Source organism: Cinclus cinclus, chromosome 37 (assembly GCF_963662255.1).
Source record: "Cinclus cinclus chromosome 37, bCinCin1.1, whole genome shotgun sequence".
Lineage (NCBI taxonomy): Eukaryota > Metazoa > Chordata > Aves > Passeriformes > Cinclidae > Cinclus > Cinclus cinclus.
In genome coordinates this window covers 592,502-620,074 of record NC_085082.1, presented here as the reverse complement: position 1 = coordinate 620,074, position 27,573 = coordinate 592,502, and the positions used below count along the sequence as shown (strand labels likewise).

At 46.9% G+C, this 27,573-nt stretch overlaps 2 protein-coding genes across 3 annotated transcripts in view; both read right to left on the bottom strand.

The window, feature by feature from the left end:
- Positions 1-142: 142 nt before the first annotated feature.
- On the bottom strand, positions 143-2,483 carry LOC134055973 (basic proline-rich protein-like). Its single transcript, XM_062512445.1, has 4 exons — positions 2,365-2,483; positions 1,670-1,804; positions 839-954; positions 143-508 (listed from the first exon to the last, which is right to left on the bottom strand). Exons 2-4 carry the CDS (start codon positions 1,788-1,790, stop codon positions 143-145), a joined length of 603 nt encoding a protein of 200 aa, XP_062368429.1. The 5' UTR covers positions 1,791-1,804; positions 2,365-2,483.
- A 3,680-nt stretch (positions 2,484-6,163) lies between these two features.
- CLPTM1 (CLPTM1 regulator of GABA type A receptor forward trafficking) overlaps positions 6,164-27,573 on the bottom strand; it is a 54,969-nt gene continuing 33,559 nt past the window's right edge. Inside the window, exons 10-15 of one of the 2 annotated variants that reach the window (XM_062512470.1) lie at positions 24,271-24,403; positions 22,294-22,351; positions 19,066-19,161; positions 17,170-17,305; positions 11,674-11,841; positions 6,164-6,602 (exon numbers count right to left, since the gene is read on the bottom strand). In XM_062512470.1, coding sequence (XP_062368454.1) covers positions 6,433-6,602; positions 11,674-11,841; positions 17,170-17,305; positions 19,066-19,161; positions 22,294-22,351; positions 24,271-24,403 — 761 coding nt within the window. In that variant the 3' untranslated portion in view covers positions 6,164-6,432. The remainder of the gene's footprint in view (positions 6,603-11,673; positions 11,842-17,169; positions 17,306-19,065; positions 19,162-22,293; positions 22,352-24,270; positions 24,404-27,573) is intronic. The other variant, XM_062512471.1, reaches the window with a different exon arrangement.

Here is a 27,573-nt window from a genome sequence, read left to right as displayed (position 1 = left end):
GAACGGGACCCCGGGGACACGGGAGGGACACGGGGAGGGCGAGGAGGGGACCGAGGGAGAGGCCACCAGAGGGAGGGAACAAGGAGCCACCCCAATCCCCAAAAGCCACCAAAACACTCCGAGCCACATCGGTGCCACCTCTTTATTCCTCCCCAAAACCGGGAGGCTCCCGGTGATTCCCGGAGGGTCCCACGGTGGCCAGCAGGTGACAAAGGCGGGGCCACACGCGGGGGTCGCGGGTGGCCCGGGCCAGCAGCCGGGTGTGTCGCCGGAGTGTCGCGATGTCCCCCTGAGTGCGCCGGTTTTGGCGGAGCAGGGCTCCGGTGCGAAGCGCCAGCGCCGCCAGCAGCGCCCCGGTGAACCGGGGGGACCCCCGGGGACACGGTGACAGCTCCGCCGGTGACACCGGGTGGTGGCACGGATGGGTCCCCTCCGGAACGGGGACGGCGGCGGGAGGAGAGCGGAGCAGGACCAGGAGGGGCCGCGGGTCCCGAGAGGATCCCGGGGGCTGCGGGAGGGACGGGAGCGGGGTCAGGAGGGGACAAAAGGGACCGGGGACAGAGCCACGGAGCATCCCGGTACCGGAACCATCGGGATTGGGATCATCCCGGTACCGGAACTATGGGATTGGGATCATCCCGGTACTGGAACCATTGGGATTTGGATCATCCCGGTACCGGAACCATCGGGACCAGGAACATCCCGGTACCGGAACCACGGGATTGGGAACATCCCGGTACTGGAACTTCAGGATTTGGATCATCCCGGTACTGGAACCATTGGGATTTGGATCATCCCGGTACCGGAATTGGAACATCCCGGTGCCGATCCCCGTTACCTGCGGCCCCGGGGGGGTGTGGCCGAGGCAGGTGGGCCCCAGGTGGGCGTGGCCGGGCCCGGGCGGCTCCTCCGTGTCGGTTCCCTCGCACCTGCCCAGGTGCTCCGAGCCCGAATCTGCCGGGGTGGGAATGAGCACGGGACGAGGGACGGGACCCCAGGACAAGGGATGGGAAAAGGGACAGGACAAGGGACAGGACAAGGGACAAGGGACAGGACCCCCGGGAAAAGGGACAGGAAAAGGGACGGGAAAAGGGACAAGGGACAAGGGACAAGGGACAGGACCCCCGGGACAAGGGATGGGAAAAGGGACAGGACAAGGGACAGGAAAAGGGACAGGACAAGGGACAAGGGACAGGACCCCCGGGAAAAGGGATGGGAAAAGGGACAGGACAAGGGACAGGAAAAGGGACAAGGGACAGGACCGCCGGGAAAAGGGACAGGAAAAGGGACAAGGGACAAGGGACAGGACAAGGGACGGGACCCCCGGGACAAGGGACAGGAGAAGGGACGGGAAAAGGGACAGGAAAAGGGACAAGGGACAGGACCCGCAGGATGAGGGACCAGGACAAGAGACAGGAGAAGGGACGGGATAAGGGACGGGAAAAGGGACAGGACCCCAGGACAAGGGATGGGACAAGGGACAAGGACGGGACCCTGGGACAAGGGATGGGACAAGGGACAGGACCCCAGGACAAGGGACAAGGACGGGACCCTGGGACAAGGGACAGGACCCCTGGGACAAGGGACAGGGGACAAGGGACCCCTGGGACAAGGGACGGGACAAGGGACGAGGGACGGGACCCCCGGGAGCGGACCTGCCCCCTCCTACCTGAAAATCCCGAATCCTGTTCGGAGTCGCTGCCCGGGGGGGGCCGCGCCCCTTTTTGGGGGGTCCCCGTGGGGGGCTGGGACAGGGGGGACCCCGGGGCCACCCCCGGCTCGTCCGGCATCGGGGAGACCCCACCTGGGGGGACAGCGGGACCCCGGGGGGGTCTGGGGACACTGGTGACAACGGGGAGGGGCCGGGGACAGGGACAGCGAGGGGGGGTCATGGTCCCCCCGTGTCCCCTGTGAGCCCCGGTGTCACTTGTCCCCAAATCCCCCCATGTCCCCAAATCCCCCCCTGTCCCCTTGTCCCCCCAGTGTCACTTGTCCCCAAATCCCCCCGTGTCCCCAAATCCCCTCAATGTCCCCCCCAGTGTCACTTGTCCCCAAATCCCCCCATGTCCCCAAATCCCCTCAATGTCCCCCCCAGTGTCACTTGTCCCCAAATCCCCCCGTGTCCCCAAATCCCCTCAATGTCCCCCTCAGTGTCACTTGTCCCCAAATCCCCCCGTGTCCCCAAATCCCCTCAATGTCCCCCTCAGTGTCACTTGTTCCCAATCCCCCCGTGTCCCCAAATCCCCCCCGTCCCCTTGTCCCCCCAGTGTCACTTGTCCCCAATCCCCCCGTGTCCCTTTGTCCCCTCAATGTCCCCCTCAGTGTCACTTGTCCCCAATCCCCCCCGTCCCCCACCCCCCGTACCTGCCCGGCTCCGGGAGCGCTGCGGGCGGGGCTGGCAGGGCCCGATCCGGGCCCGGGAGCTCGGTACCGGACAGGGGGTTCTGGAGGAGCCGGTCCCGGTTGGGGGGTCCCGGTTCCGGTGAGGGGGTCCCGGTCCCGATCGAGGGTCCCGGTCCCGTTCAGGGGGTCCCGGTCCCGATCGAGGGTCCGGTGCCGGTGTCGGTCCCGCTCAGGGGGTCCCGGTTCCGGTTCCGGTTCCGGTTCCGGTTCCGGTTCCGGTCCCGGTTCCCTTCGGGGGCTCCGGTGCCGGTTCTGGGGCCGAATCCCCCAAGCCCCGCCCACTCCCCGCCCCCCAAGTTTGACAGACAGCTCCGGTCACCAATGACAACTCCCGAGTCAGGTCACGTGCACCCGGAGCGCCACGTGCGGGCGCGGGGCCGGTGCTGGGACACGTGAGGGGGCGGGGGCTGTCCGAGGTCACGTGGCCTAGGGGCGGGGCCTCCTCCCGAGACACGTGACCGGCGGGAAGGGGGGATTGGGGCACGGAGAGACCCCCGGGACCCCTCCCCAAATTCCCGGGATCCCCCAAATTCCCGGGACCCCTCCCCAAATTCCCGAGACCCTCCCGGGACCCCTCCCCAAATTCCTGAGATCCCCCAAATTCCCGGGACCCCCCTGGGACCCCTCCCCAAATTCCTGGGACCCCTCCCCAAATTCCCGGGACACCCCTGGGACCCCTCCCCAAAATCCAGGGATTCCCCAAATTTCCGGGACCCCTCCCCAAATTCCCGGGACCCCCCCTGGGACCCCTCCCCAAATTCCCGGGACCCCTCCCCAAATTCCCGGGACCCCCCCTGGGACCCCTCCCCAAATTCCCGGGACCCCTCCCCAAATTCCCGGGACCCCTCCCCAAATTTGGGCTCCCTCATTCCTGGAGCTCCTGCTCCATCCCAGGCGATTTTTAAATTAAAAAACAAAAAACAAAAACAAAAACCTCCCAAAAATGGAACAAAAAAACCCCCAAAAAATGGAGAAAAAAAACCCCAAAAATGGAAGAAAAAAATCAAAAAATGGAGAAAAAAATCCCAAATATGGAAGAAAAAAACCTCAAAAAATGGAGAAAAAAACCCCAAAAATGGAGAAAAAAAACCCTCAAAAAATGGAAGGAAAAAAAAACTCAAAAAATGGAGAAAAAAACCCCAAAAATGGAGAAAAAAATCAAAAAATGGAGAAAAAGCCCCCAAAAATGGAAGAAAAAAAACCCCAAAAATGGAAGAAAAAAATCCCAAAAAATGGAGAAAAAAACCCCAAAAATGGAAGAAAAAAAAACCAAAAAATGGAGAAAAACCCCCAAAAATGGAAGAAAAAAACCCAAAAAATGGAGAAAAAAACCCAAAAACGGAACAAAAAAAACTCAAAAAAGGAGAAAAAAACCCCAAAAATTGAAGAAAAAAAATCAAAAAATGGAGAAAAAAACCCCAAAAATGGAAGAAAAAAACCCCAAAAAATGGAGAAAAAAAACCCCAAAAATGGAGAAAAAACCCCCAAAAATGGAACAAAAAAATGCTCAATAAATGGAGAAAAAAACCCCAAAAATGGGTCAAATAAACCCTCAAAAAATGGAGAAAAATCACCAAAAATGGAAGGAAAAAACCTCAAAAAATGGAGGAAAAAAAAAAAACCAAAAATTGAAGAAAAAAATCAAAAAAAGGAAAAAAAGCCCAAAAATGGAACAAAAACCCCAAAAAATGGAACCAAAAAACGCCCCCAAAATGGAAATAAATTAAAAATGGAAAATAAAAACAAAAAAATGGAATAAAAATTAAAAATGGAACCAAAAAAACCCCAAAAAATGAAAAAAAACCCCAAAAAATAAAAAATGAAATTCCAATTTTTTTTTTTTTTTAATAATAAATTTAAATTTTTTTTTTTGGGCAGCAAATCCCAAATTTTTTTTTAATTTTATTTTTTTTTCCAGGTAACAAATTCCCATTTTTTAAAAAAAAAAATTAATTTTTTTCATACAGCAAATCCCATTTTTTTTGTAATTTAATTTTTTTTTTTTTTTTTTTTTATGCAGCAAATCCCAAATTTTTTTTTTTAATTTTATTTTTTTTTCAGGAATCAAATCCCAATTTTTTTTTTTTAAATTTTATTTTTTTTTCAGGAATCAAATCCCATTTTTTTTTAATTTTATTTTTTTTTCAGGAATCAAATCCCATTTTTTTTTAATTTTATTTTTTTTTCAGGAATCAAATCCCAAATTTTTTTTTTTTAATTTTATTTTTTTTTCAGGAATCAAATCCCAATTTTTTTTTTTTTAATTTTATTTTTTTTTCAGGAATCAAATCCCTTTTTTTTTTTTTTTAAATTTAATTTCTTTTTTTTGAATGCACCAAACCCCAAATTTTTTCTTTAATTTTCATTTTTTTTTCCCCCCCAGGTAAAAAAACCCCATTTTTATTTTTTAAATTTTTAATTTTTTTTATTTTTATTTTTTAAATTCACCAAACCCCAAATTTTTGTTTTTACTTCAAATTTTTTTTTTTTTTTTTTTTTTTTCTTTTTCGAGGACGAAAGAAGAAAATTCCGCTTTTGGTTTTTTGAACATTTTTTTATTCATTTCTTTATTTGTTTTGTTTGTTCTTTATTTAATTTTTTTTTTTTTTTTTGGAGGAAGAGGAGGAGGAGGAAGATGCGGAGGAAAATCTCGGGAGGAAAAAAAATAATAATAATAAATTTTTATTTATTTATTTATTATTTTTTTACACTTTTTTCTATTTTTAATATTTTTTAATTTTAATTTTTTAAAATTTTATTTATTTTTTTGTTTTATTTTTATTTTTTTCATTTTAATTTTTTTGTTTTAATTTTTTTTTGCCCGTTTTAATTTTTTTGTTTTAATTTTTTTTTGTTTAATTTTTTGTTTTAATTTTTTTAATTTTTTTGTTTTAATGTTTTTGTTTTATTTTTTTAAAATTTTTTTTGTTTTAATTTTTATTTTTATTTTTCCGTTTTAATTCTTATATTTCTGTTTTAATTTTTTAATTTTTTTAAATTTTTTTATTTTAATTTTTTTCCTGTTTTAATTTTTATTTATTTCTGTTTTATTTTTATTTTTTTCTGTTTTAATTTTTTATTTTTTTTGTGTTTAATTTATTTTTCTTGTTTTATTTTTTTTTTCTGGTTTAACTTTTACTTTTTTTGTTTCGATTTTTATTTTTGTTTTTATTTTTATTTTTTGATTTTTTGACTTTTTTAATTTTTTATTTGCATTTTTTATTTGTATTATTTTATTTGCATTATTTTATTTGTATTTTTTCATTTGTATTTTTTATTTGCATTTTTTCATTTGTATTTTTCATTTGTATTTTTTATTTGTATTTTTTCATTTGTATTTTTTAATTTGTATTTTTTAATTTGTATTTTTTTAATTTGTATTTTTTCATTTGCATTTTTTCATTTGCATTTTTTAATTTGTATTTTTTTTTGTATTTTTTTATTTGTATTTTTTATTTGTATTTTTTCATTTGTATTTTTTCATTTGTATTTTTTATTTGTATTTTTTCATTTGCATTTTTTAATTTGTATTTTTTTTTGTATTTTTTCATTTGTATTTTTTAATTTGTATTTTTTTATTTGTATTTTTTAATTTGTATTTTTTCATTTGCATTTTTTCATTTGAATTTTTTCATTTGCATTTTTTTTTGTATTTTTTCATTTGTATTTTTTAATTTGTATTTTTTTATTTGTATTTTTTCTTTGCATTTTTTCATTTTGCATTTTTTCATTCGCATTTTTCATTCACATTTTTATTTTCTTCTTTGAATCTTTTCACTTTTCAATTTCTATTTTTTCATACTTTCATTTTTTCATTCTCACTTTTTTTTTTTTTTTTAATCTTTTTACTTTTTCCTTATTATTCTTTTCATTTTCAATCTTCCAATTTTCATTTCCATTTTTTTTCCAACCCCGTGGCGAGAACGACGCGAAAGGAGAGAGAGAGAGAGAGGAGGGGGAGGGGAGAGGAAAACAAAACCTTAATTTTATTTTTTTTTTTTTAAATCTCGGAATAAATTTTTTTTTTTTTTACATTTTTTTTTTTTTTAATCGTTTTTTTTGGGGGGGGGGAGGGGGAGGGGAGGGGGGAGGGTCCAGGGGGGGTTTCGGGGTCTCCCCGGGGAGCCCGAATTCGTTGATTCGGGTGGGATCGACGCGATAAATCCAGCGCTGGTAAAGGTAGATGAAGAACACGACGTCTGCGGGGCGCGGAGGGAATCAGCGCCAGCTCCCAGTTCCCAGTTCCCAGTTCCCAGTTCCCAGCTCCCAGTTCCCAGTTCCCAGCTCCCAGTTCCCAATTCCCAGTTCCCAGCTCCCAGTTCCCAGTTCCCAGCTCCCAGTTCCCAGTTCCCAGCTCCCAGTTCCCAGCTCCCAGTTCCCAGTTCCCAGTTCCCAGTTCCCAGTTCCCAGCTCCCAGCTCCCAGTTCCCAGTTCCCAGCTCCCAGTTCCCAGTTCCCAGTTCCCAGCTCCCAGTTCCCAGTTCCCAGTTCCCAGTTCCCAGTTCCCAGTTCCCAGTTCCCAGTTCCCAGCTCCCAGTTCCCAGTTCCCAACTCCCAGTTCCCATTCCCAGTTCCCAGTTCCCAGTTCCCAACTCCCAGTTCCCAACTCCCAGTTCCCAGCTCCCAGTTCCCAGTTCCCAACTCCCAGTTCCCAGCTCCCAGTTCCCAGTTCCCAACTCCCAGTTCCCAGTTCCCAACTCCCAGTTCCCAGCTCCCAGCTCCCAGTTCCCAACTCCCAGTTCCCAGTTCCCAGCTCCCAGTTCCCAATTCCCAACTCCCAGTTCCCAGTTCCCAGTTCCCAGTTCCCAACTCCCAGTTCCCAGCTCCCAGCTCCCAGTTCCCAACTCCCAGTTCCCAGCTCCCAGTTCCCAGTTCCCAGCTCCCAGTTCCCAGTTCCCAGTTCCCAATTCCCAGTTCCCAGTTCCCAGTTCCCAGTTCCCAGTTCCCAACTCCCAGTTCCCAGTTCCCAACTCCCAGTTCCCATTCCCAGTTCCCAGTTCCCAGTTCCCAGTTCCCAACTCCCAGTTCCCAGTTCCCAACTCCCAGTTCCCAGCTCCCAGTTCCCAGTTCCCAACTCCCAGTTCCCAGTTCCCAACTCCCAGTTCCCAGCTCCCAGTTCCCAACTCCCAGTTCCCAGTTCCCAGCTCCCAGTTCCCAATTCCCAACTCCCAGTTCCCAGTTCCCAGTTCCCAGTTCCCAGTTCCCAACTCCCAGTTCCCAGCTCCCAGCTCCCAGTTCCCAACTCCCAGTTCCCAGCTCCCAGTTCCCAGTTCCCAGCTCCCAGTTCCCAGTTCCCAGTTCCCAATTCCCAGTTCCCAGTTCCCAGTTCCCAGTTCCCAGTTCCCAACTCCCAGTTCCCAGTTCCCAACTCCCAGTTCCCAGTTCCCAACTCCCAGTTCCCAGTTCCCAGTTCCCAGTTCCCAGTTCCCAACTCCCAGTTCCCAGTTCCCAGTTCCCAGTTCCCAGTTCCCAGTTCCCAACTCCCAGTTCCCATTCCCAGTTCCCAGTTCCCAGTTCCCAGCTCCCAGTTCCCAACTCCCAGTTCCCAGTTCCCAACTCCCAGTTCCCAGCTCCCAGTTCCCAGCTCCCAGTTCCCAGCTCCCAGTTCCCAGTTCAGAATTCCCAATTCCCAACTCCCAGTTCCCAGTTCCCAACTCCCAGTTCCCAACTCCCAGTTCCCAGTTCCCAGTTCAACTCCCAGTTCCCAGTTCCCAACTCCCAGTTCCCAATTCCCAGTTCCCAGTTCCCAGTTCCCAACTCCCAGTTCCCAGTTCCCAGTTCCCAGTTCCCAACTCCCAGTTCCCAGTTCCCAGTTCCCAACTCCCAGTTCCCAGTTCCCAGTTCCCAGTTCCCAGTTCCCAGTTCCCAGTTCCCAGTTCCCAGTTCCCAGTTCCCAACTCCCAGTTCCCAGTTCCCAGTTCCCAATTCAGAATTCCCAATTCCCAACTCCCAGTTCCCAGTTCCCAGTTCCCAACTCCCAGTTCCCAATTCCCAATTCCCAGTTCCCAATTCCCAACTCCCAGTTCCCAGTTCCCAGTTCCCAGTTCAGAATTCCCAGTTCCCAACTCCCAGTTCCCAGTTCCCAGTTCCCAACTCCCAGTTCCCAGTTCCCAGTTCCCAACTCCCAGTTCCCAGTTCCCAGTTCCCAGTTCAGAATTCCCAATTCCCAACTCCCAGTTCCCAGTTCCCAGTTCCCAATTCCCAATTCCCAGTTCCCAACTCCCAGTTCCCAGTTCCCAGTTCCCAATTCCCAATTCCCAGTTCCCAACTCCCAGTTCCCAGTTCCCAATTCCCAATTCCCAGTTCCCAACTCCCAGTTCCCAGTTCCCAGTTCCCAGTTCCCAACTCCCAGTTCCCAGTTCCAAATTCAGAATTCCCAATTCCCAACTCCCAGTTCCCAGTTCCCAATTCCCAGTTCCCAATTCCCAGTTCCCAACTCCCAGTTCCCAACTCCCAGTTCCCAGTTCCCAACTCCCAGTTCCCAGTTCCCAGTTCCAAATTCAGAATTCCCAGTTCCCAACTCCCAATTCCCAATTCCCAAATCCCAATTCCCAACTCCCAGTTCCCAACTCCCAGTTCCCAATTCCAAATTCAGAATTCAGAATTAAACATTCAAATTAAAAATTCAGAATTCAGAATTCAAAATTCAAAATAAAAATTCAAATTAAAAATTCAAATTAAACATTCGAAATTCAGAATTCAAAATTCAAATTAAAAATTCAAAATTAAAAATTCAAAATTCAAATTAAAAATTCAAATTAAAAATTCAAAATTCAAAATTCAAATTCAAAATTAAAAATTAAAAATTCAAAATTAAAATTTTAAAATTCAAATTTCAAAATTTAAAATTCAAAATTGAAAATTGAAAACTGAAAATTGAAAATTCAAAATTCAAAATTCAAATTTCAAATTTCAAAATTAGAAATTAAAAATTGAAATTGAAAATTCCAAATTCAAATTCAAAATTCAAATTTAAATTCCAAATTAAAAATTAAAAATTAAAAATTAAAAATTCAAATTCCAAATTCAAATTCAAAATTAAAAATTCAAAATTCAAAGTGGAATTGGGATTGGAATTAAAATTGAAATAAAAATTAGAATTAAAAATAAAAATTACAATTAAAATTGAAATAAAAATTAAAATGAAAAAAATCCCCTCTAGAACCCAAAAAATCCTCCCTAGAACCCCCAAAATCCCCTCTGGAACCCCCAAAATCCCCTCTGGAACCCCCAAAATCCCCTCTAGATCCCCCAAAATCCCCTCTAGAACCCCCAAATCCCCTCTAGAACCCCCAAAATCCCCTCTAGATCCCCCAAAATCCCCTCTGGAACCCCCAAATCCCCTCTGGAACCCCCAAAATCCCCTCTGGAACCCCCAAATCCCCTCTAGAACCCCAAAATCCCCACGCACCGTCCCTCAGGCAGCCTATCCTGTACATCATGGGCACCTCACACCCCAAAATCCCCTCTAGAACCCCCAAAATCCCCTCTGGAACCCCCAAAATCCCCTCTGGAACCCCCAAAATCCCCTCTGGAACCCCCAAATCCCTTCTAGAAACCCCCAAAATCCCCTCTGGAACCCCAAAATCCCCTCTGGAACCCCCAAATCCCATCTAGAAACCCCCAAAATCCCCTCTGGAACCCCAAAATCCCCTCTAGAACCCCCAAAATCCCCTCTGGAACCCCAAAATCCCCTCTAGAACCCCCAAAATCCCCTCTGGAACCCCAAAATCCCCTCTAGAACCCCCAAATCCCCTCTGGAACCCCCAAAATCCCCTCTGGAACTCCAGAAATCCCCTCTGGATCCCCCAAAATCCCCTCTAGAACCCCCAAAATCCCCTCTGGAACCCCCAAATCCCCTCTGGAACCCCCAAAATCCCCTCTAGATCCCCCAAAATCCCCTCTGGAACCCCAAAATCCCCTCTGGAACCCCCAAATCCCCTCTAGAACCCCCAAAATCCCCTCTGGAACCCCCAAAATCCCCTCTAGAACCCCCAAAATCCCCTCTGGAACCCCAAAATCCCCTCTAGAACCCCCAAAATCCCCACGCACCGTCCCTCAGGCAGCCTATCCTGTACATCATGGGCACCTCACACCCCAAAATCCCTTCTAGAACCCCCAAAATCCCCTCTGGAACCCCCAAATCCCCTCTAGATCCCCCAAAATCCCCTCTGGAACCCCCAAATCCCCACGCACCGTCCCTCAGGCAGCCAATCCTGTACATCATGGGCACCTCACACCCCGAAATCCCCTCTAGAACCCCCAAAATCCCCTCTAGAACCCCCAAAATCCCCTCTGGAACCCCCAAATCCCCTCTGGAACCCCCAAAATCCCCTCTGGAACCCCCAAATCCCCACGCACCGTCCCTCAGGCAGCCTATCCTGTACATCATGGGCACCTCACACCCCGAAATCCCCTCTAGAACCCCCAAAATCCCCTCTGGAACCCCCAAAATCCCCTCTAGAACCCCCAAAATCCCCTCTGGAACCCCCAAATCCCCACGCACCGTCCCTCAGGCAGCCTATCCTGTACATCATGGGCACCTCACACCCCAAAATCCCCTCCAGAACCCCCAAAATCCCCTCTGGAACCCCCAAATCCCCTCTGGAACTCCAGAAATCCCCTCTGGATCCCCCAAAATCCCCTCCAGAACCCCCAAAATCCCCTCTGGAACCCCCAAAATCCCCTCTAGAACCCCCAAAATCCCCTCTAGAACCCCGAAATCCCCACGCACCGTCCCTCAGGCAGCCTATCCTGTACATCATGGGCATCTCACACCCCAAAATCCCCTCCAGAACCCCCAAAATCCCCTCTAGAACCCCCAAAATCCCCTCTAGAACCCCAAAATCCCCTCTAGAACCCCCAAAATCCCCTCTAGAACCCCCAAAATCCCCTCTGGAACCCCCAAAATCCCCTCTAGATCGCCCAAATCCCCTCTAGAACCCCCAAAATCCCCTCTAGAACCCCCAAAATCCCCTCTGGAACCCCCAAATCCCCACGCACCGTCCCTCAGGCAGCCTATCCTGTACATCATGGGCACCTCACACCCCAAAATCTCCTCCAGAATCCCCAAAATCCCCTCTAGAACCCCCAAAATCCCCTCTGGAACCCCCAAATCCCCTCTGGAACCCCCAAAATCCCCTCTGGAACCACCAAAATCCCCTCTGGAACCCCAAAATCCCCTCTAGAGCCCCCAAAATCCCCTCTAGAACCCCCAAATCCCCTCTAGAACCCCCAAAATCCCCTCTGGAACCCCCAAATCCCCACGCACCGTCCCTCAGGCAGCCTATCCTGTACATCATGGGCATCTTGATGACGAAGGCGAACAGGTCGTCGATGAAGGTGTTCAGGGCTTTGTAGGTGAGCATGCGCCAGGGCAGGTGAGCCACGGACTGCAGCTTGTAATTAATGAACAGCTGGGGGGTCATGGTGATGAACCCTGCCAAAAAATTGGGGGTCATGGGAGAGGTTTTGGGGGGTTTGGGGGAGATTTTGGGGGGTTTGGGAGAGATTTTGGGGGGTTGGGAGAGGTTTTGGGGGGTTTGGGAGAGATTTTGGGGGGTTTGGGGGAGATTTTGGGGGGTTGGGGGGAGATTTTGGGAGGTTTGGGGGAGATTTTGGGGGGTTTGGGAGAGGTTTTGGGGGGTTGGGAGAGATTTTGGGAGGTTTGGGGGAGATTTTGGGGGGTTTGGGGGAGATTTTGGGGGGTTTGGGGGAGATTTTGGGGGGTTTGGGAGAGGTTTTGGGGGGTTTGGGGGAGATTTTGGGGGGTTGGGAGAGATTTTGGGAGGTTTGGGGGAGATTTTGGGGGGTTTGGGGGAGATTTTGGGAGGTTTGGGGGAGATTTTGGGGGGTTTGGGGGAGATTTTGGGAGGTTTGGGGGAGATTTTGGGAGGTTTGGGGGAGATTTTGGGGGGTTTGGGAGAGGTTTTGGGGGGTTTGGGGGAGATTTTGGGGGGTTTGGGGGAGATTTTGGGAGGTTTGGGGGAGATTTTGGGGGGTTTGGGAGAGGTTTTGGGGGGTTGGGAGAGATTTTGGGAGGTTTGGGGGAGATTTTGGGGGGTTTGGGGGAGATTTTGGGGGGTTTGGGGGAGATTTTGGGAGGTTTGGGGGAGATTTTGGGGGGTTTGGGGGAGATTTTGGGGGGTTTGGGAGAGGTTTTGGGGGGTTTGGGGGAGATTTTGGGGGGTTCGGGGGAGATTTTGGGAGGTTTGGGGGAGATTTTGGGAGGTTTGGGGGAGATTTTGGGGGGTTTGGGAGAGGTTTTGGGGGGTTGGGAGAGATTTTGGGGGGTTTGGGAGAGATTTTGGGGGGTTTGGGGGAGATTTTGGGAGGTTTGGGGGAGATTTTGGGGGGTTTAGGAGAGATTTTAGGAATTTTAGGAGATTTTGGGGGGTTTGGGAGAGATTTTGGGAATTTGGGAGAGATTTTGGGGGGTTTGGGAGAGATTTTTGAGGGGTTTGGGAGAGATTTTGGGGGATTTGGGGGAGAGATTTTGGGAATTTTAGGGGAGATTTTGGGAATTTGGGAGAGATTTTGGGAATTTTGGGAGAGATTTTGGGGGATTCAGGAGTGATTTTGTGAATTTTAGGAGATTTTGGGGGGTTTGGGGGAGATTTTGGGAATTTGGGAGAGATTTTGGGAATTTTAGGAGAGATTTTTGAGGGGTTTGGGAGAGATTTCGGGAGGTTTGGGAGAGATTTTGGGGAATTTGGGAGAGATTTTGGGGGGTTGGGAGAGATTCTGGGAATTTTGGGATCGATTTTGGGAGGTTTGGGAATATTTCAGGAATTTTAGGAGCAATTTTGGGGATTTTTGGGAACGATTTTGGGGGATTTTTCGGGTGAGCCACGGACTGCAGCTTGTAATTAATGAACAGCTGGGGGGTCATGGGGGTGAACCCTGCCAAAAAATTGGGGGTCATGGGAGAGGTTTTGGGGGGTTTGGGGGAGATTTTGGGGAATTTGGGAGAGATTTTGGGGGGTTGGGAGAGGTTTTGGGGGGTTTGGGGGAGATTTTGGGGGGTTTAGGGGAGATTTTGGGGGGTTTGGGGGAGATTTTGGGGGGTTTGGGGGAGATTTTGGGGGGTTGGGAGAGATTTTGGGAGGTTTGGGGGAGATTTTGGGGGGTTTAGGGGAGATTTTGGGGGGTTTGGGGGAGATTTTGGGGGGTTTGGGGGAGATTTTGGGAGGTTTGGGGGAGATTTTGGGGGGTTTGGGAGAGGTTTTGGGGGGTTTGGGGGAGATTTTGGGGGGTTTGGGAGAGATTTTGGGGGGTTGGGAGAGATTTTGGGAGGTTTGGGGGAGATTTTGGGGGGTTTGGGGGAGATTTTGGGGGGTTGGGAGAGATTTTGGGAATTTTGGGAGAGATTTTTGGGAGGTTTGGGAGAAATTTTAGGAGATTTAGGAGAGATTTTGAGGCTTTTTCCAGGAATTTTTCTGGGGAATTTCCCCAGAGCCATCCCCAGTGAGGTTTTCTGGGAATTTTTTTCCAGGGGAATTTTTCCTGCCATTTCCTCCAGGGAATTTTTTCCAGGGGAATTTTTTCCAGGAATTTTTCCTGTCATTTCCTCCAGGGAATTTTTTCCAGGGGAATTTTTTCCAGGAATTTTTCCCGCCATTTCCTCCAGGTAATTTTTTCCTGGGGAATTTTCTCCAGGAATTTTTCCTGCCATTTCCTCCAGGTAATTTTTTCCTGAGGAATTTTTTTCCAGGTAATTTTTTCCAGGGGAATTTTTCCTGCCATTTCCTCCAGGGAATTTTTCCAGGGGAATTTTTTCCAGGGGAATTTTTTCCAGGAACTTTTCCTGCCATTTCCTGCAGGGAATTTTTCCAGGGGAATTTTTTCCAGGGGAATTTTTTCCAGGAATTTTTCCCGCCATTTCCTCCAGGTAATTTTTTCCAGGGGAATTTTTTCCAGGAACTTTTCCTGCCATTTCCTCCAGGGAATTTTTCCAGGGGAATTTTTTCCAGGGGAATTTTTTCCAGGAATTTTTCCCGCCATTTCCTCCAGGGAATTTTTTCCTGGGGAATTTTTTCCAGGAATTTTTCCTGCCATTTCCTCCAGGGAATTTTTTCCAGGGGAATTTTTTCCAGGAATTTTTCCTGCCATTTCCTCCAGGTAATTTTTTCCTGGGGAATTTTTTCCAGGAATTTTTCCTGCCATTTCCTCCAGGGAATTTTTCCAGGGGAATTTTTTCCAGGGGAATTTTTTTCCAGGAACTTTTCCTGTCATTTCCTGCAGGTAATTTTTTCCTGAGGAATTTTTTCCAGGAATTTTTCCTGCCATTTCCTGCAGGGAATTTTTTCCAGGGGAATTTTTTCCTGGAATTTTTCCTGCCATTTCCTCCAGGGAATTTTTTCCAGGGGAATTTTTTCCTGGAATTTTTCCCGCCATTTCCTCCAGGTAATTTTTTCCTGGGGAATTTTTTCCAGGAATTTTTCCTGTCATTTCCTGCAGGGAATTTTTTCCAGGGGAATTTTTTCCAGGAACTTTTCCTGCCATTTCCTGCAGGGAATTTTTCCAGGGGAATTTTTTCCAGGGGAATTTTTTCCAGGAACTTTTCCTGTCATTTCCTGCAGGGAATTTTTTCCAGGGGAATTTTTTCCAGGAATTTTTCCCGCCATTTCCTCCAGGGAATTTTTTCCTGGGGAATTTTTTCCAGGAATTTTTCCCGCCATTTCCTCCAGGGAATTTTTTCCTGGGGAATTTTTTCCAGGAATTTTTCCCGCCATTTCCTCCAGGTAATTTTTTCCAGGGGAATTTTTTCCAGGAATTTTTCCTGCCATTTCCTCCAGGGAATTTTTTCCAGGGGAATTTTTTCCAGGAATTTTTCCCGCCATTTCCTCCAGGGAATTTTTTCCTGGGGAATTTTTTCCAGGAATTTTTCCCGCCATTTCCTCCAGGTAATTTTTTCCTGGGGAATTTTTTCCAGGAACTTTTCCTGCCATTTCCTGCAGGGAATTTTTCCAGGGGAATTTTTTCCAGGGGAATTTTTTCCAGGAACTTTTCCTGCCATTTCCTGCAGGGAATTTTTCCAGGGGAATTTTTTCCAGGGGAATTTTTTCCAGGAACTTTTCCTGTCATTTCCTGCAGGGAATTTTTTCCAGGGGAATTTTTTCCAGGAATTTTTCCCGCCATTTCCTCCAGGTAATTTTTTCCTGGGGAATTTTTTCCAGGAACTTTTCCTGCCATTTCCTGCAGGGAATTTTTCCAGGGGAATTTTTTCCAGGGGAATTTTTTCCAGGAACTTTTCCTGCCATTTCCTGCAGGGAATTTTTCCAGGGGAATTTTTTCCAGGGGAATTTTTTCCAGGAACTTTTCCTGCCATTTCCTGCAGGGAATTTTTCCAGGGGAATTTTTTCCAGGGGAATTTTTTTCCAGGAATTTTTCCCGCCATTTCCTCCAGGTAATTTTTTCCTGGGGAATTTTTTCCAGGAACTTTTCCTGCCATTTCCTGCAGGGAATTTTTCCAGGGGAATTTTTTCCAGGGGGATTTTTTTCCAGGAATTTTTCCCGCCATTTCCTCCAGGTAATTTTTTCCTGGGGAATTTTTTCCAGGAATTTTTCCTGTCATTTCCTGCAGGGAATTTTTTCCTGGGGAATTTTTTCCAGGAACTTTTCCTGCCATTTCCTGCAGGGAATTTTTTCCAGGGGAATTTTTTCCAGGAACTTTTCCTGCCATTTCCTCCAGGTAATTTTTTCCAGGGAATTTTTTCCAGGAATTTTTCCTGCCATTTCCTCCAGGGAATTTTTTCCTGGGGAATTTTTTCCAGGAATTTTTCCCGCCATTTCCTCCAGGGAATTTTTTCCTGGGGAATTTTTTCCAGGAACTTTTCCTGTCATTTCCTGCAGGTAATTTTTTCCAGGGGAATTTTTTCCAGGAACTTTTCCTGTCATTTCCTCCAGGTAATTTTTTCCAGGGGAATTTTTTCCTGGGGATTTTTTTCCAGGAATTTTTCCTGCCATTTCCTCCAGGGAATTTTTCCAGGGGAATTTTTTCCAGGGGAATTTTTTTCCAGGAATTTTTCCTGCCATTTCCTCCAGGTAATTTTTTCCTGAGGAATTTTTTTCCAGGAATTTTTCCTGCCATTTCCTCCAGGGAATTTTTTCCAGGGGAATTTTTTCCAGGAATTTTTCCCGCCATTTCCTCCAGGTAATTTTTTCCTGGGGAATTTTTTCCAGGAATTTTTCCCGCCATTTCCTCCAGGTAATTTTTTCCTGGGGAATTTTTTCCAGGAATTTTTCCTGCCATTTCCTCCAGGGAATTTTTTCCAGGGGAATTTTTTCCAGGAATTTTTCCTGCCATTTCCTCCAGGGAATTTTTCCAGGGGAATTTTTTCCAGGGGAATTTTTTTCCAGGAACTTTTCCTGCCATTTCCTCCAGGGAATTTTTTCCTGGGGAATTTTTTCCAGGAATTTTTCCTGCCATTTCCTCCAGGGAATTTTTCCAGGGGAATTTTTTCCAGGGGAATTTTTTTCCAGGAATTTTTCCCGCCATTTCCTCCAGGGAATTTTTCCCTGGGGAATTTTTTCCAGGAATTTTTCCCGCCATTTCCTGCAGGGAATTTTTCCCCCGGCGATTTCCCCTCCACCTTTCCCTTTGCTTTTTCCCCTTTTAACCTTCCCACGACATTTCCCCCCCTCTCCCCGCCCCGAAAAAAAAAATATTATTTTTTTTTTTATTTTTTTTTTTTTTCCCTTCCATCCCTCCCTCCCTCCCTCCCTCCGGAATTGCCAGGAATTCCCGGAATTCCGGAGCTCTCACCGAAGGTCAGGAGGAATCCGTAGAGCATTCCCAGCACCCAGGAGTACCAACCCTTGTGCTCCAGGTAGAGCAGGGAGAACACGGCGTAGCAGCCCAGGAGAGGGAAGAGCAGCCACGACAGGTACCGGAACGCCATCTGGCAGTCCAGGGGTTAATTAATGGATTAATTAATTAATTACAGTTAATTAATTAGGGATAAAGGGGCTCAGGGGGCAGCGATAACGGGAGTCACAAACGGGAACTGGAAATGGGAATCACAAACTGGAACAGCAGCCACGACAGGGACAGGAACGGCTCCCGGCAGTTCAGGGGTTAATTAATGAATGAATTAATTAATTACAGTTAATTAATTAGGGATAAAGGGGCTCAGGGGGCAGCGATAACGGGAGTCACAAACGGGAACTGGAAATGGGAATCACAAACTGGAACAGCAGCCACGACAGGGACAGGAACGGCTCCCGGCAGTCCAGGGGTTAATTAATGAATTAATTAATTAATTACAGTTAATTAATTAGGGATAAAGGGGCTCAGGGGGGAGTCACAAATTCCAAAGGGCTCAGAACGGTGGGAAGAAAAAAAAAAAAAAAACAAACAAAAAAAAACCGGGAATTCTAAAAAGGATCAGAACTGGAGAGGGAAAAATCCCAGGAATTCCCATCCCAAATCTTCGGAATTCTGATCCCAAATCTCTGAATTCCAACCCTAAATCCTGGAATTCCGGCCCCAAATCCCTGGAATTCCATCCTCAAATCCTGGAATTCTGACCTCAGTCTATGGAATTCCGATCCCAAATCCCTGGAATTCTGACTCCAAATCCTGGAATTCCATCCCGAATTCCATCTCAAATCCTGGAATTCCCATTCCAAATCCCTGGAATTCCCATCCCAGATCCTGGAATTCCCATCCCAGATCCTGGAATTCTGACCTCAATCTATGGAATTCTGACCCCAAATTCCAGGAATTCCAATCCCACATCCTGGAACTGCCATCCCAAATCCCCGGAATTCCGGCCCCCCAAATCCTGGAATTCCATCCTCAAATCCTGGAATTCTGATCCAAATCCCCTGGAGTTCCGATCCCCCAAATCCTGGAATTCCATCCTGAATTCCATCTCAAATCCTCGAATTCCCATCCCAAATCCCTGGAATTCTGACCCCCCAAATCCGGGAATTCTCATCCCAGATCCCTGGAGTTCTGATCTCAAATCCTGGAATTCCCATCCCAGATTCTGGAATTCCCATTCCAAATCTCTGGAGTTCCCATCCCAGATCCCTGGAATTCCCATCCCAAATCCTGGAATTCCAACCCCAAATCCCTGGAATTCCCATCCCAAATCCGGGAATTCCGACCCCAAATCCCTGGAATTCCCATCCCAAATCCTGGAATTCCGACCCCCCAAATCCCTGGAATTCCCATCCCAAATCCGGGAATTCCGACCCCAAATCCCTGGAATTCCCATCCCAGATCCTGGAATTCCGACCCCAAATCCCTGGAATTCCCATCCCAAATCCGGGAATTCCGACCCCAAATCCCTGGAATTCCCATCCCAGATCCTGGAATTCCGACCCCCCAAATCCCTGGAGCTCCCATCCCAAATCCTGGAGTTCCGACCCCCCAAATCCCTGGAATTCCCATCCCAAATCCGGGAATTCCGACCCCAAATCCCTGGAGCTCCCATCCCAAATCCTGGAATTCCGACCCCCCAAATACCTGGAGTTCCCATCCCAGATCCTGGAATTCCGACCCCAAATCCCTGGAATTCCCATCCCAAATCCGGGAATTCCGACCCCAAATCCCTGGAGTTCCCATCCGAGATCCTGGAATTCAATCCCCAACCCCTGGAATTCCGACCCCCCAAATCCCCGGAATTCCAGGGAATTCCCGGAATTCACTCACGTCGTCGTAGACCTTGGTGGACGACTCCACGTAGGTGGATTTGTCCTGGACGCTCACGCGGGGAAAGATCCCGGCCACCTTCTGCTCCCGGTCCAGCTGCCGGAAAACACGGAAAAAAAACGGGAAAATCCCGATTGGTCCCCTTGGAAAAATCCGGAAAATCCCGATTGGTCCCATTGGAAAAATCCCGATTGATCCCGTTGGAAAAAACCCGGGAAAATCCCAATTGATCCCGTTGGAAAAATTCCGGGAAAATCCCAATAGATCCCATGTTGGAAAATCCCGATTGATCCCGTTGGAAAAAAAACCCGGAAAAATCCCGATTTATCCCGTTGGAAAATCCCGAAAAATCCCAATTGATCCCATGTTGGAAAAATCTGGAAAATCCCAATTGGTCCCATCTTGGAAAATCCCGATTGATCCCGTTGGAAAAAACCGGGAAAATCCCGATTGGTCCCGTTGGAAAAAACCCGGGAAAATCCCGATTGATCCCGTTGGAAAAATCCGGAAAATCCCGATTGATCCCGTTGGAAAAATCCGGAAAATCCCGATTGATCCCGTTGGAAAAATCCGGAAAATCCCAATAGATCCCATGTTGGAAAATCCCGATTGATCCCGTTGGAGAAACCCCGAAAAATCCCGATTTATCCCATTGGAAAAATCCAGAAAATCCCGACAGATCCCATTGGAAAAAACCCAGGAAAATCCCAATTGGTCCCACTGGAAAATCCCAATTGATCCCGTTGGAAAATCCTGGAAAAATCCTGATTGATCCCATGTTGGAAAAATCCCAGGAAAATCCCAATTGATCCCGTTGGAGAAATAACCCGGAAAAATCCCGATTTATCCCGTTGGAAAAATTCCGGGAAAATCCCAATTGGTCCCGTTGGAAAATCCCAATTTATCCCGTTGGAAAAATCCGGCAAATCCTGATTGGTCCCATTGGAAAATCCCGATTGATCCCGTTGGAAAAAACCCGGGAAAATCCCGATTGGTCCCATGTTGGAAAAATCCGGAAAAATCCCGATTGATCCCCTTGGAAAAATCCCGGGAAAATCCCGATTTATCCCCTTGGAAAATTCCGGAAAATCCCGATTGATCCCGTTGGAAAAATCCAGAAAATTCCATTTTTTTCCATTGGAAAAATCTGGGAAAATCCCAATTGGACTGGGAAAAAAATCCGAATTATACTGGGAAAAATCCCTGATTTGAACTGGGAAAAATCCCAATTTAAATGGGAAAAATCCAACTTTAAATGGGAAAAATCCGAATTGAACTGGGAAAATCCGAATTGAACTGGGAAAAATCCCTGATTTGACTGGGAAAAATCCAAATTTAAATGGGAAAAATCCCAATTGAACTGGGAAAAATCCCTGATTTGACTGGGAAAAATCCCTGATTGAACTGGGAAAAAAATCCAAATTAAACTGGGAAAAATCCAAATTGAACTGGGAAAAAAATTCCAATTGAACTGGGAAAAAAGTCCAAATTAAACTGGGAAAAATCAAAATTTAAATGGGAAAAATTCCAATTGAACTGGGAAAATCCGAATGAAACTGGGAAAAATCCCTGACTTGAACTGGGAAAAAAAAATCCCAATTGAACTGGGAAAAAAATCCAAATTAAACTGGGAAAAATCCCAATTGAACTGGGAAAAAAATCCCAAATGAACTGGGAAAAAAATCCAAATTAAACTGGGAAAAATCCAAATTGAACTGGGAAAAAAATCCAAATTAAACTGGGAAAAATCCCAATTGAACTGGGAAAAATCCCAATTTAAATGGGAAAAATCCAAATTCAACTGGGAAAAATCCCTGATTGAACTGGAAAAAAAAACAAAAAACAATTGAACTGGGAAAAATCCAACTTTAAATGGGAAAAATCCCAATTGAACTGGGAAAATCCGAATTAAACTGGGAAAAATCCCAATTTAAATGGGAAAAATCCCAATTGAACTGGGAAAAAAAAAATCCCAATTGAACTGGGAAAAATCCAACTTTAAATGGGAAAAATCCCAATTGAACTGGGAAAAATCCCTGATTGAACTGGGAAAAATCCCTGATTTGACTGGGAAAAATCCCAATTGAACTGGGAAAAAAAATCCGAATTAAACTGGGAAAAATTCCAATTGAACTGGGAAAAATCCCAATTGAACTGGGAAAAATCCCTGATTTGAACTGGGAAAAATCCAACTTTAAATGGGAAAAATCCGAATTGAACTGGGAAAATCCGAATTGAACTGGGAAAAATCCCTGATTTGACTGGGAAAAATCCAACTTTAAATGGGAAAAATCCCAATTGAACTGGGAAAATCCGAATTGAACTGGGAAAAATCCCTGATTTGAACTGGGAAAAATCCAACTTTAAATGGGAAAAATCCGAATTGAACTGGGAAAATCCGAATTGAACTGGGAAAAATCCCTGATTTGACTGGGAAAAATCCAAATTTAAATGGGAAAAATCCCAATTAAACTGGGAAAAATCCCTGATTTGACTGGGAAAAATCCCAATTGAACTGGGAAAAAAATCCGAATTAAACTGGGAAAAATCCCTGATTTGACTGGGAAAAATTCCAATTGAACTGGGAAAAAAATCCAAATTGAACTGGGAAAAAAATCCAAATTGAACTGGGAAAAATCCCAATTGAACTGGGAAAAAAATCCGAATTAAACTGGGAAAAATCCCTGATTGAACTGGGAAAAATCCCTGATTGAACTGGGAAAAATCCAAATTCAACTGGGAAAAATCCCAATTGAACTGGGAAAAAAATCCGAATTAAACTGGGAAAAATCCCTGATTTCACTGGGAAAAATCCAAATTTAAATGGGAAAAATCCCAATTAAACTGGGAAAAAATCCCAATCTAAATGGGAAAAATCCCAATTGAACTGGGAAAAATCCCTGATTTGACTGGGAAAAAAATCCCAATTGAACTGGGAAAAAAATCCAAATTAAACTGGGAAAAATCCAAATTGAACTGGGAAAAAAATCCAAATTAAACTGGGAAAAATCCCAATTGAACTGGGAAAAAAATCCCAATTTAAATGGGAACAATCCCAATTTAACTGGGAAAAAAATCCCAATTGAACTGGGAACAATCCCAATTTAAATGGGAACAATCCCAATTGAACTGGGAAACATCTGAAGTGAACTGGGAAAATGCCCGGTTTGACTGGGGAATGGCCAGTTAAGGAACTGGGGGGAACTGGGAAAGGCTCTGGGGGCTCACCCGCACGTCCATGACCTTGGTGATCTTCCAGAGGTCGATGAGCAGCCCCACGAAAACGCTGGAACACAGAAATCCCAAAAATCACCCAAAATCACGGAAATCCCAAAATCACGGAAATCCCAAAAAATCACCCAAAATCACAGGAATCCCAAAAACACGGAAATCCCAGAATCACAGGAATCCCAAAAATCACCCAAAATCACAGAAATCCCAAAATCACAGGAATCCCAAAAACACGGAAATCCCAAAAATCACCCAAAATCACAGGAATCCCAAAATCACGGAAATCCCAAAAAATCACCCAAAATCAGAGAAATCCCAAAATCACAGAAATCCCAAAAAATCACCCAAATCACAGGAATCCCAAAATCACAGGAATCCCAAAATCACGGAAATCCCAAAAATCACCCAAAATCACAGGAATCCCAAAATCACGGAAATCCCAAAAAATCACCCCAAATCACAGGGATCCCAGAATCACAGAAATCCCAAAAATCACCCAAAATCACAGAAATCCCAAAAATCACCCAAAATCACAGGAATCCCAAAATCACAGGAATCCCAAAATCACGGAAAATCCCAAAAATCACCCAAAATCACAGGAATCCCAAAAACACGGAAATCCCAAAAATCACCCCAAATCACAGGAATCCCAAAATCACAGGAATCCCAAAATCACGGAAATCCCAAAAAATCACCCAAAATCAGAGAAATCCCAAAAACACGGAAATCCCAAAAATCACCCCAAATCACAGGGATCCCAAAATCACAGAAATCCCAGAATCACAGAAATCCCAAAAATCACCCAAAATCACAGAAATCCCAAAAATCACCCAAAATCACAGGAATCCCAAAATCACGGAAAATCCCAAAAATCACCCAAAATCACAGAAATCCCAAAATCACGGAAATCCCAAAAATCACCCAAAATCACAGGAATCCCAAAATCACGGAAATCCCAAAAATCACCCAAAATCACAGAAATCCCAAAATCACAGAAATCCCAAAAATCACAGAAATCCCAAAAATCACCCAAAATCACAGGAATCCCAAAATCACGGAAATCCCAAAAAATCACCCAAAATCAGAGAAATCCCAAAATCACAGAAATCCCAAAAATCACAGAAATCCCAAAAATCACCCCAAATCCCAGAAATCCCAAAATCACTGAAATCCCAAAAATCACCCAAAATCCCAGGAATCCCAAAATCACAGAAATCCCAAAAATCACCCAAAATCACAGAAATCCCAAAATCACGGAAATCCCAAAAATCACCCAAAATCACAGGAATCCCAAAATCACGGAAATCCCAAAATCACGGAAATCCCAGAATCACGGGAATCCCAAAAAATCACCCCAAATCCCAGAAATCCCAAAATCACAGAAATCCCAAAAATTACAGGAATCCCAAAAAATCACCCAAAATCCCAGAAATCCTAAAATCATTAATCTCTCATTAATGACCCATTAATTAATGATTAATTAATGATTAATTAGTGATTGAGGAGCTCACCTGAGCTGCACCCCGGTTCATGACCCGTTAATTAGTGATTAATTAGTGATTAATTAGTGATTAATTAGTGATTAATCAGTGACTAACGAGCTCACCTGAGCTGCACCACCAGGTTCATGACCCGTTAATTAATGATTAATTAATGATTAATTAGTGATTAATTAATGAGTGGCTAACGAGCTCACCTGAGCTGCACCCCGGGTTCATGACCCATTAATGAGTGATTAATTAATGATTAATTAGTGATTAATTAATGAGTGGCTAACGAGCTCACCTGAGCTGCACCCCGGGTTCATGACCCATTAATGAGTGATTAATTAATGATTAATTAGTGATTAATTAATGAGTGGCTAACGCGCTCACCTGAGCTGCACCCCGGGTTCATGACCCATTAATTAATGGTTAATTAATGATTAATTAGTGATTAATTAGTGATTAATTAATGAGTGGCTAACGAGCTCACCTGAGCTGCACCACCAGGTTGGTTTCGTTGTCCAGGATGTAAAGGAGAACCACGAGCGATTGGAAAACCCCGAACACCACGGAACGCACGGAGAGACCCTCGAGGGAGCGACGGCTGCTCCAGAACTGGATATCTGGGAATGGGAATGGGAACGGGAATGGGAATGGGGATGGGGATGGGGAATGGGAATGGGAACGGGAACGGGGATGGGAATGGGAACGGGAATGGGAACGGGAATGGGAATGGGAACGGGAATGGGAATGGGAACGGGAATGGGAATGGGAATGGGAACGGGAATGGGGAATGGGAATGGGAATGGGAATGGGAATGGGAACGGGAATGGGGAATGGGAATGGGAATGGGAATGGGAACGGGAATGGGAACGGGGATGGGAACGGGAATGGGGATGGGAATGGGAACGGGAATGGGAATGGGGATGGGAATGGGAACGGGAATGGGGATGGGAATGGGAATGGGAATGGGGATGGGGATGGGAATGGGAATGGGAACGGGAATGGGAATGGGAATGGGGATGGGGATGGGAATGGGGATGGGAATGGGAATGGGAATGGGGATGGGGATGGGAATGGGAACGGGAATGGGAACGGGAATGGGAACGGGAATGGGGATGGGAATGGGAATGGGAATGGGAACGGGAAAGGGAATGGGAATGGGAATGGGAACGGGGATGGGAACGGGAATGGGAATGGGAACGGGGATGGGAATGGGAATGGGGATGGGAGTGGGGATGGGAACGGGAATGGGAACGGGAATGGGGATGGGAATGGGGATGGGAACGGGAATGGGGATGGGAATGGGAATGGGAACGGGAACGGGGATGGGAACGGGAATGGGAATGGGAACGGGGATGGGAATGGGAATGGGGATGGGAATGGGGATGGGAACGGGAATGGGGATGGGAATGGGAATGGGGATGGGGATGGGAATGGGAACGGGAATGGGAACGGGAATGGGGATGGGAATGGGGATGGGAACGGGAACGGGAATGGGGATGGGAATGGGGATGGGAATGGGAACGGGAATGGGGATGGGAATGGGAATGGGAATGGGGATGGGAACGGGAATGGGGATGGGAATGGGAACGGGAATGGGAACGGGAATGGGAACGGGAACGGGGATGGGAATGGGAATGGGGATGGGAATGGGAACGGGAATGGGAATGGGAATGGGAATGGGGATGGGAACGGGAACGGGAATGGGGATGGGAATGGGGATGGGAATGGGAACGGGAATGGGGATGGGAATGGGGATGGGAATGGGAATGGGAACGGGGATGGGGATGGGAATGGGAATGGGGATGGGAATGGGAATGGGAACGGGAATGGGAACGGGAATGGGAATGGGAACGGGAATGGGAATGGGGATGGGAACGGGAATGGGAACGGGAATGGGAATGGGGATGGGAATGGGAACGGGAATGGGAATGGGAATGGGGATGGGAACAGGGATGGGAATGGGAACGGGAACGGGGATGGGGATGGGAATGGGGATGGGAATGGGAATGGGGATGGGAATGGGGATGGGAATGGGAACGGGAACGGGAACGGGAATGGGAACGGGAATGGGAATGGGAATGGGAACGGGAATGGGAATGGGAACGGGAATGGGGATGGGAATGGGAATGGGAACGGGAATGGGAATGGGGATGGGAATGGGAACGGGGATGGGAATGGGAATGGGGATGGGAATGGGAATGGGGATGGGGATGGGAATGGGAACGGGAACGGGAATGGGAACGGGAATGGGAATGGGAATGGGGATGGGGATGGGAATGGGAACGGGAATGGGAATGGGAATGGGAACGGGAATGGGAACGGGAACGGGGATGGGAATGGGAATGGGAATGGGGATGGGAACAGGAATGGGAATGGGAATGGGAATGGGAACGGGAATGGGGATGGGAATGGGAACGGGAATGGGAATGGGAATGGGAATGGGGATGGGAATGGGAACGGGAATGGGGATGGGGATGGGGATGGGAATGGGAACGGGAATGGGAATGGGAACGGGAATGGGAATGGGGATGGGAACGGGAATGGGAACGGGAATGGGAATGGGGATGGGAATGGGAACGGGAATGGGAATGGGAATGGGGATGGGAACAGGGATGGGAACGGGAATGGGGATGGGAATGGGGATGGGAATGGGAATGGGGATGGGAATGGGGATGGGAATGGGAACGGGAACGGGAACGGGAATGGGAACGGGAATGGGAATGGGAATGGGAACGGGAATGGGAATGGGAACGGGAATGGGGATGGGAATGGGAATGGGAACGGGAATGGGAATGGGGATGGGAACGGGAATGGGGATGGGGATGGGAATGGGAACGGGAACGGGAATGGGAACGGGAATGGGAATGGGAATGGGGATGGGGATGGGAATGGGAACGGGAATGGGAATGGGAACGGGAATGGGAACGGGAACGGGGATGGGAATGGGAATGGGAATGGGGATGGGAACAGGAATGGGAATGGGAATGGGAATGGGAACGGGAATGGGGATGGGAATGGGAATGGGAACGGGAATGGGAACGGGAATGGGGATGGGGATGGGAACGGGAATGGGAATGGGGATGGGAATGGGGATGGGAACGGGAATGGGAATGGGAATGGGGATGGGAATGGGAACGGGAATGGGAACGGGAATGGGAATGGGAACGGGAATGGGAATGGGAACGGGAACGGGAATGGGAATGGGAACGGGAATGGGAACGGGAATGGGAACGGGAATGGGAATGGGAACGGGAATGGGAATGGGAATGGGGATGGGAATGGGAATGGGAATGGGGATGGGAATGGGAACGGGGATGGGAACGGGAATGGGGATGGGAACGGGAACGGGGATGGGAACGGGAACGGGAACGGGAATGGGAATGGGAATGGGAACGGGAATGGGAACGGGAATGGGAACGGGAACGGGAACGGGAACGGGAATGGGAACGGGAATGGGAACGGGAACGGGAACGGGAATGGGAATGGGAACGGGAATGGGAACGGGAACGGGAACGGGAATGGGAACGGGAATGGGAACAGGAATGGGAACGGGAATGGGGATGGGGACGGGAACGGGAATGGGAATGGGAACGGGAATGGGAACGGGAACGGGAACGGGAATGGGAACGGGAATGGGAATGGGAATGGGAACGGGAATGGGAACGGGAATGGGAATGGGAATGGGGATGGGAATGGGAATGGGAATGGGAACGGGAATGGGAATGGGAATGGGGATGGGAATGGGAATGGGAACGGGAATGGGAATGGGAATGGGAACGGGAATGGG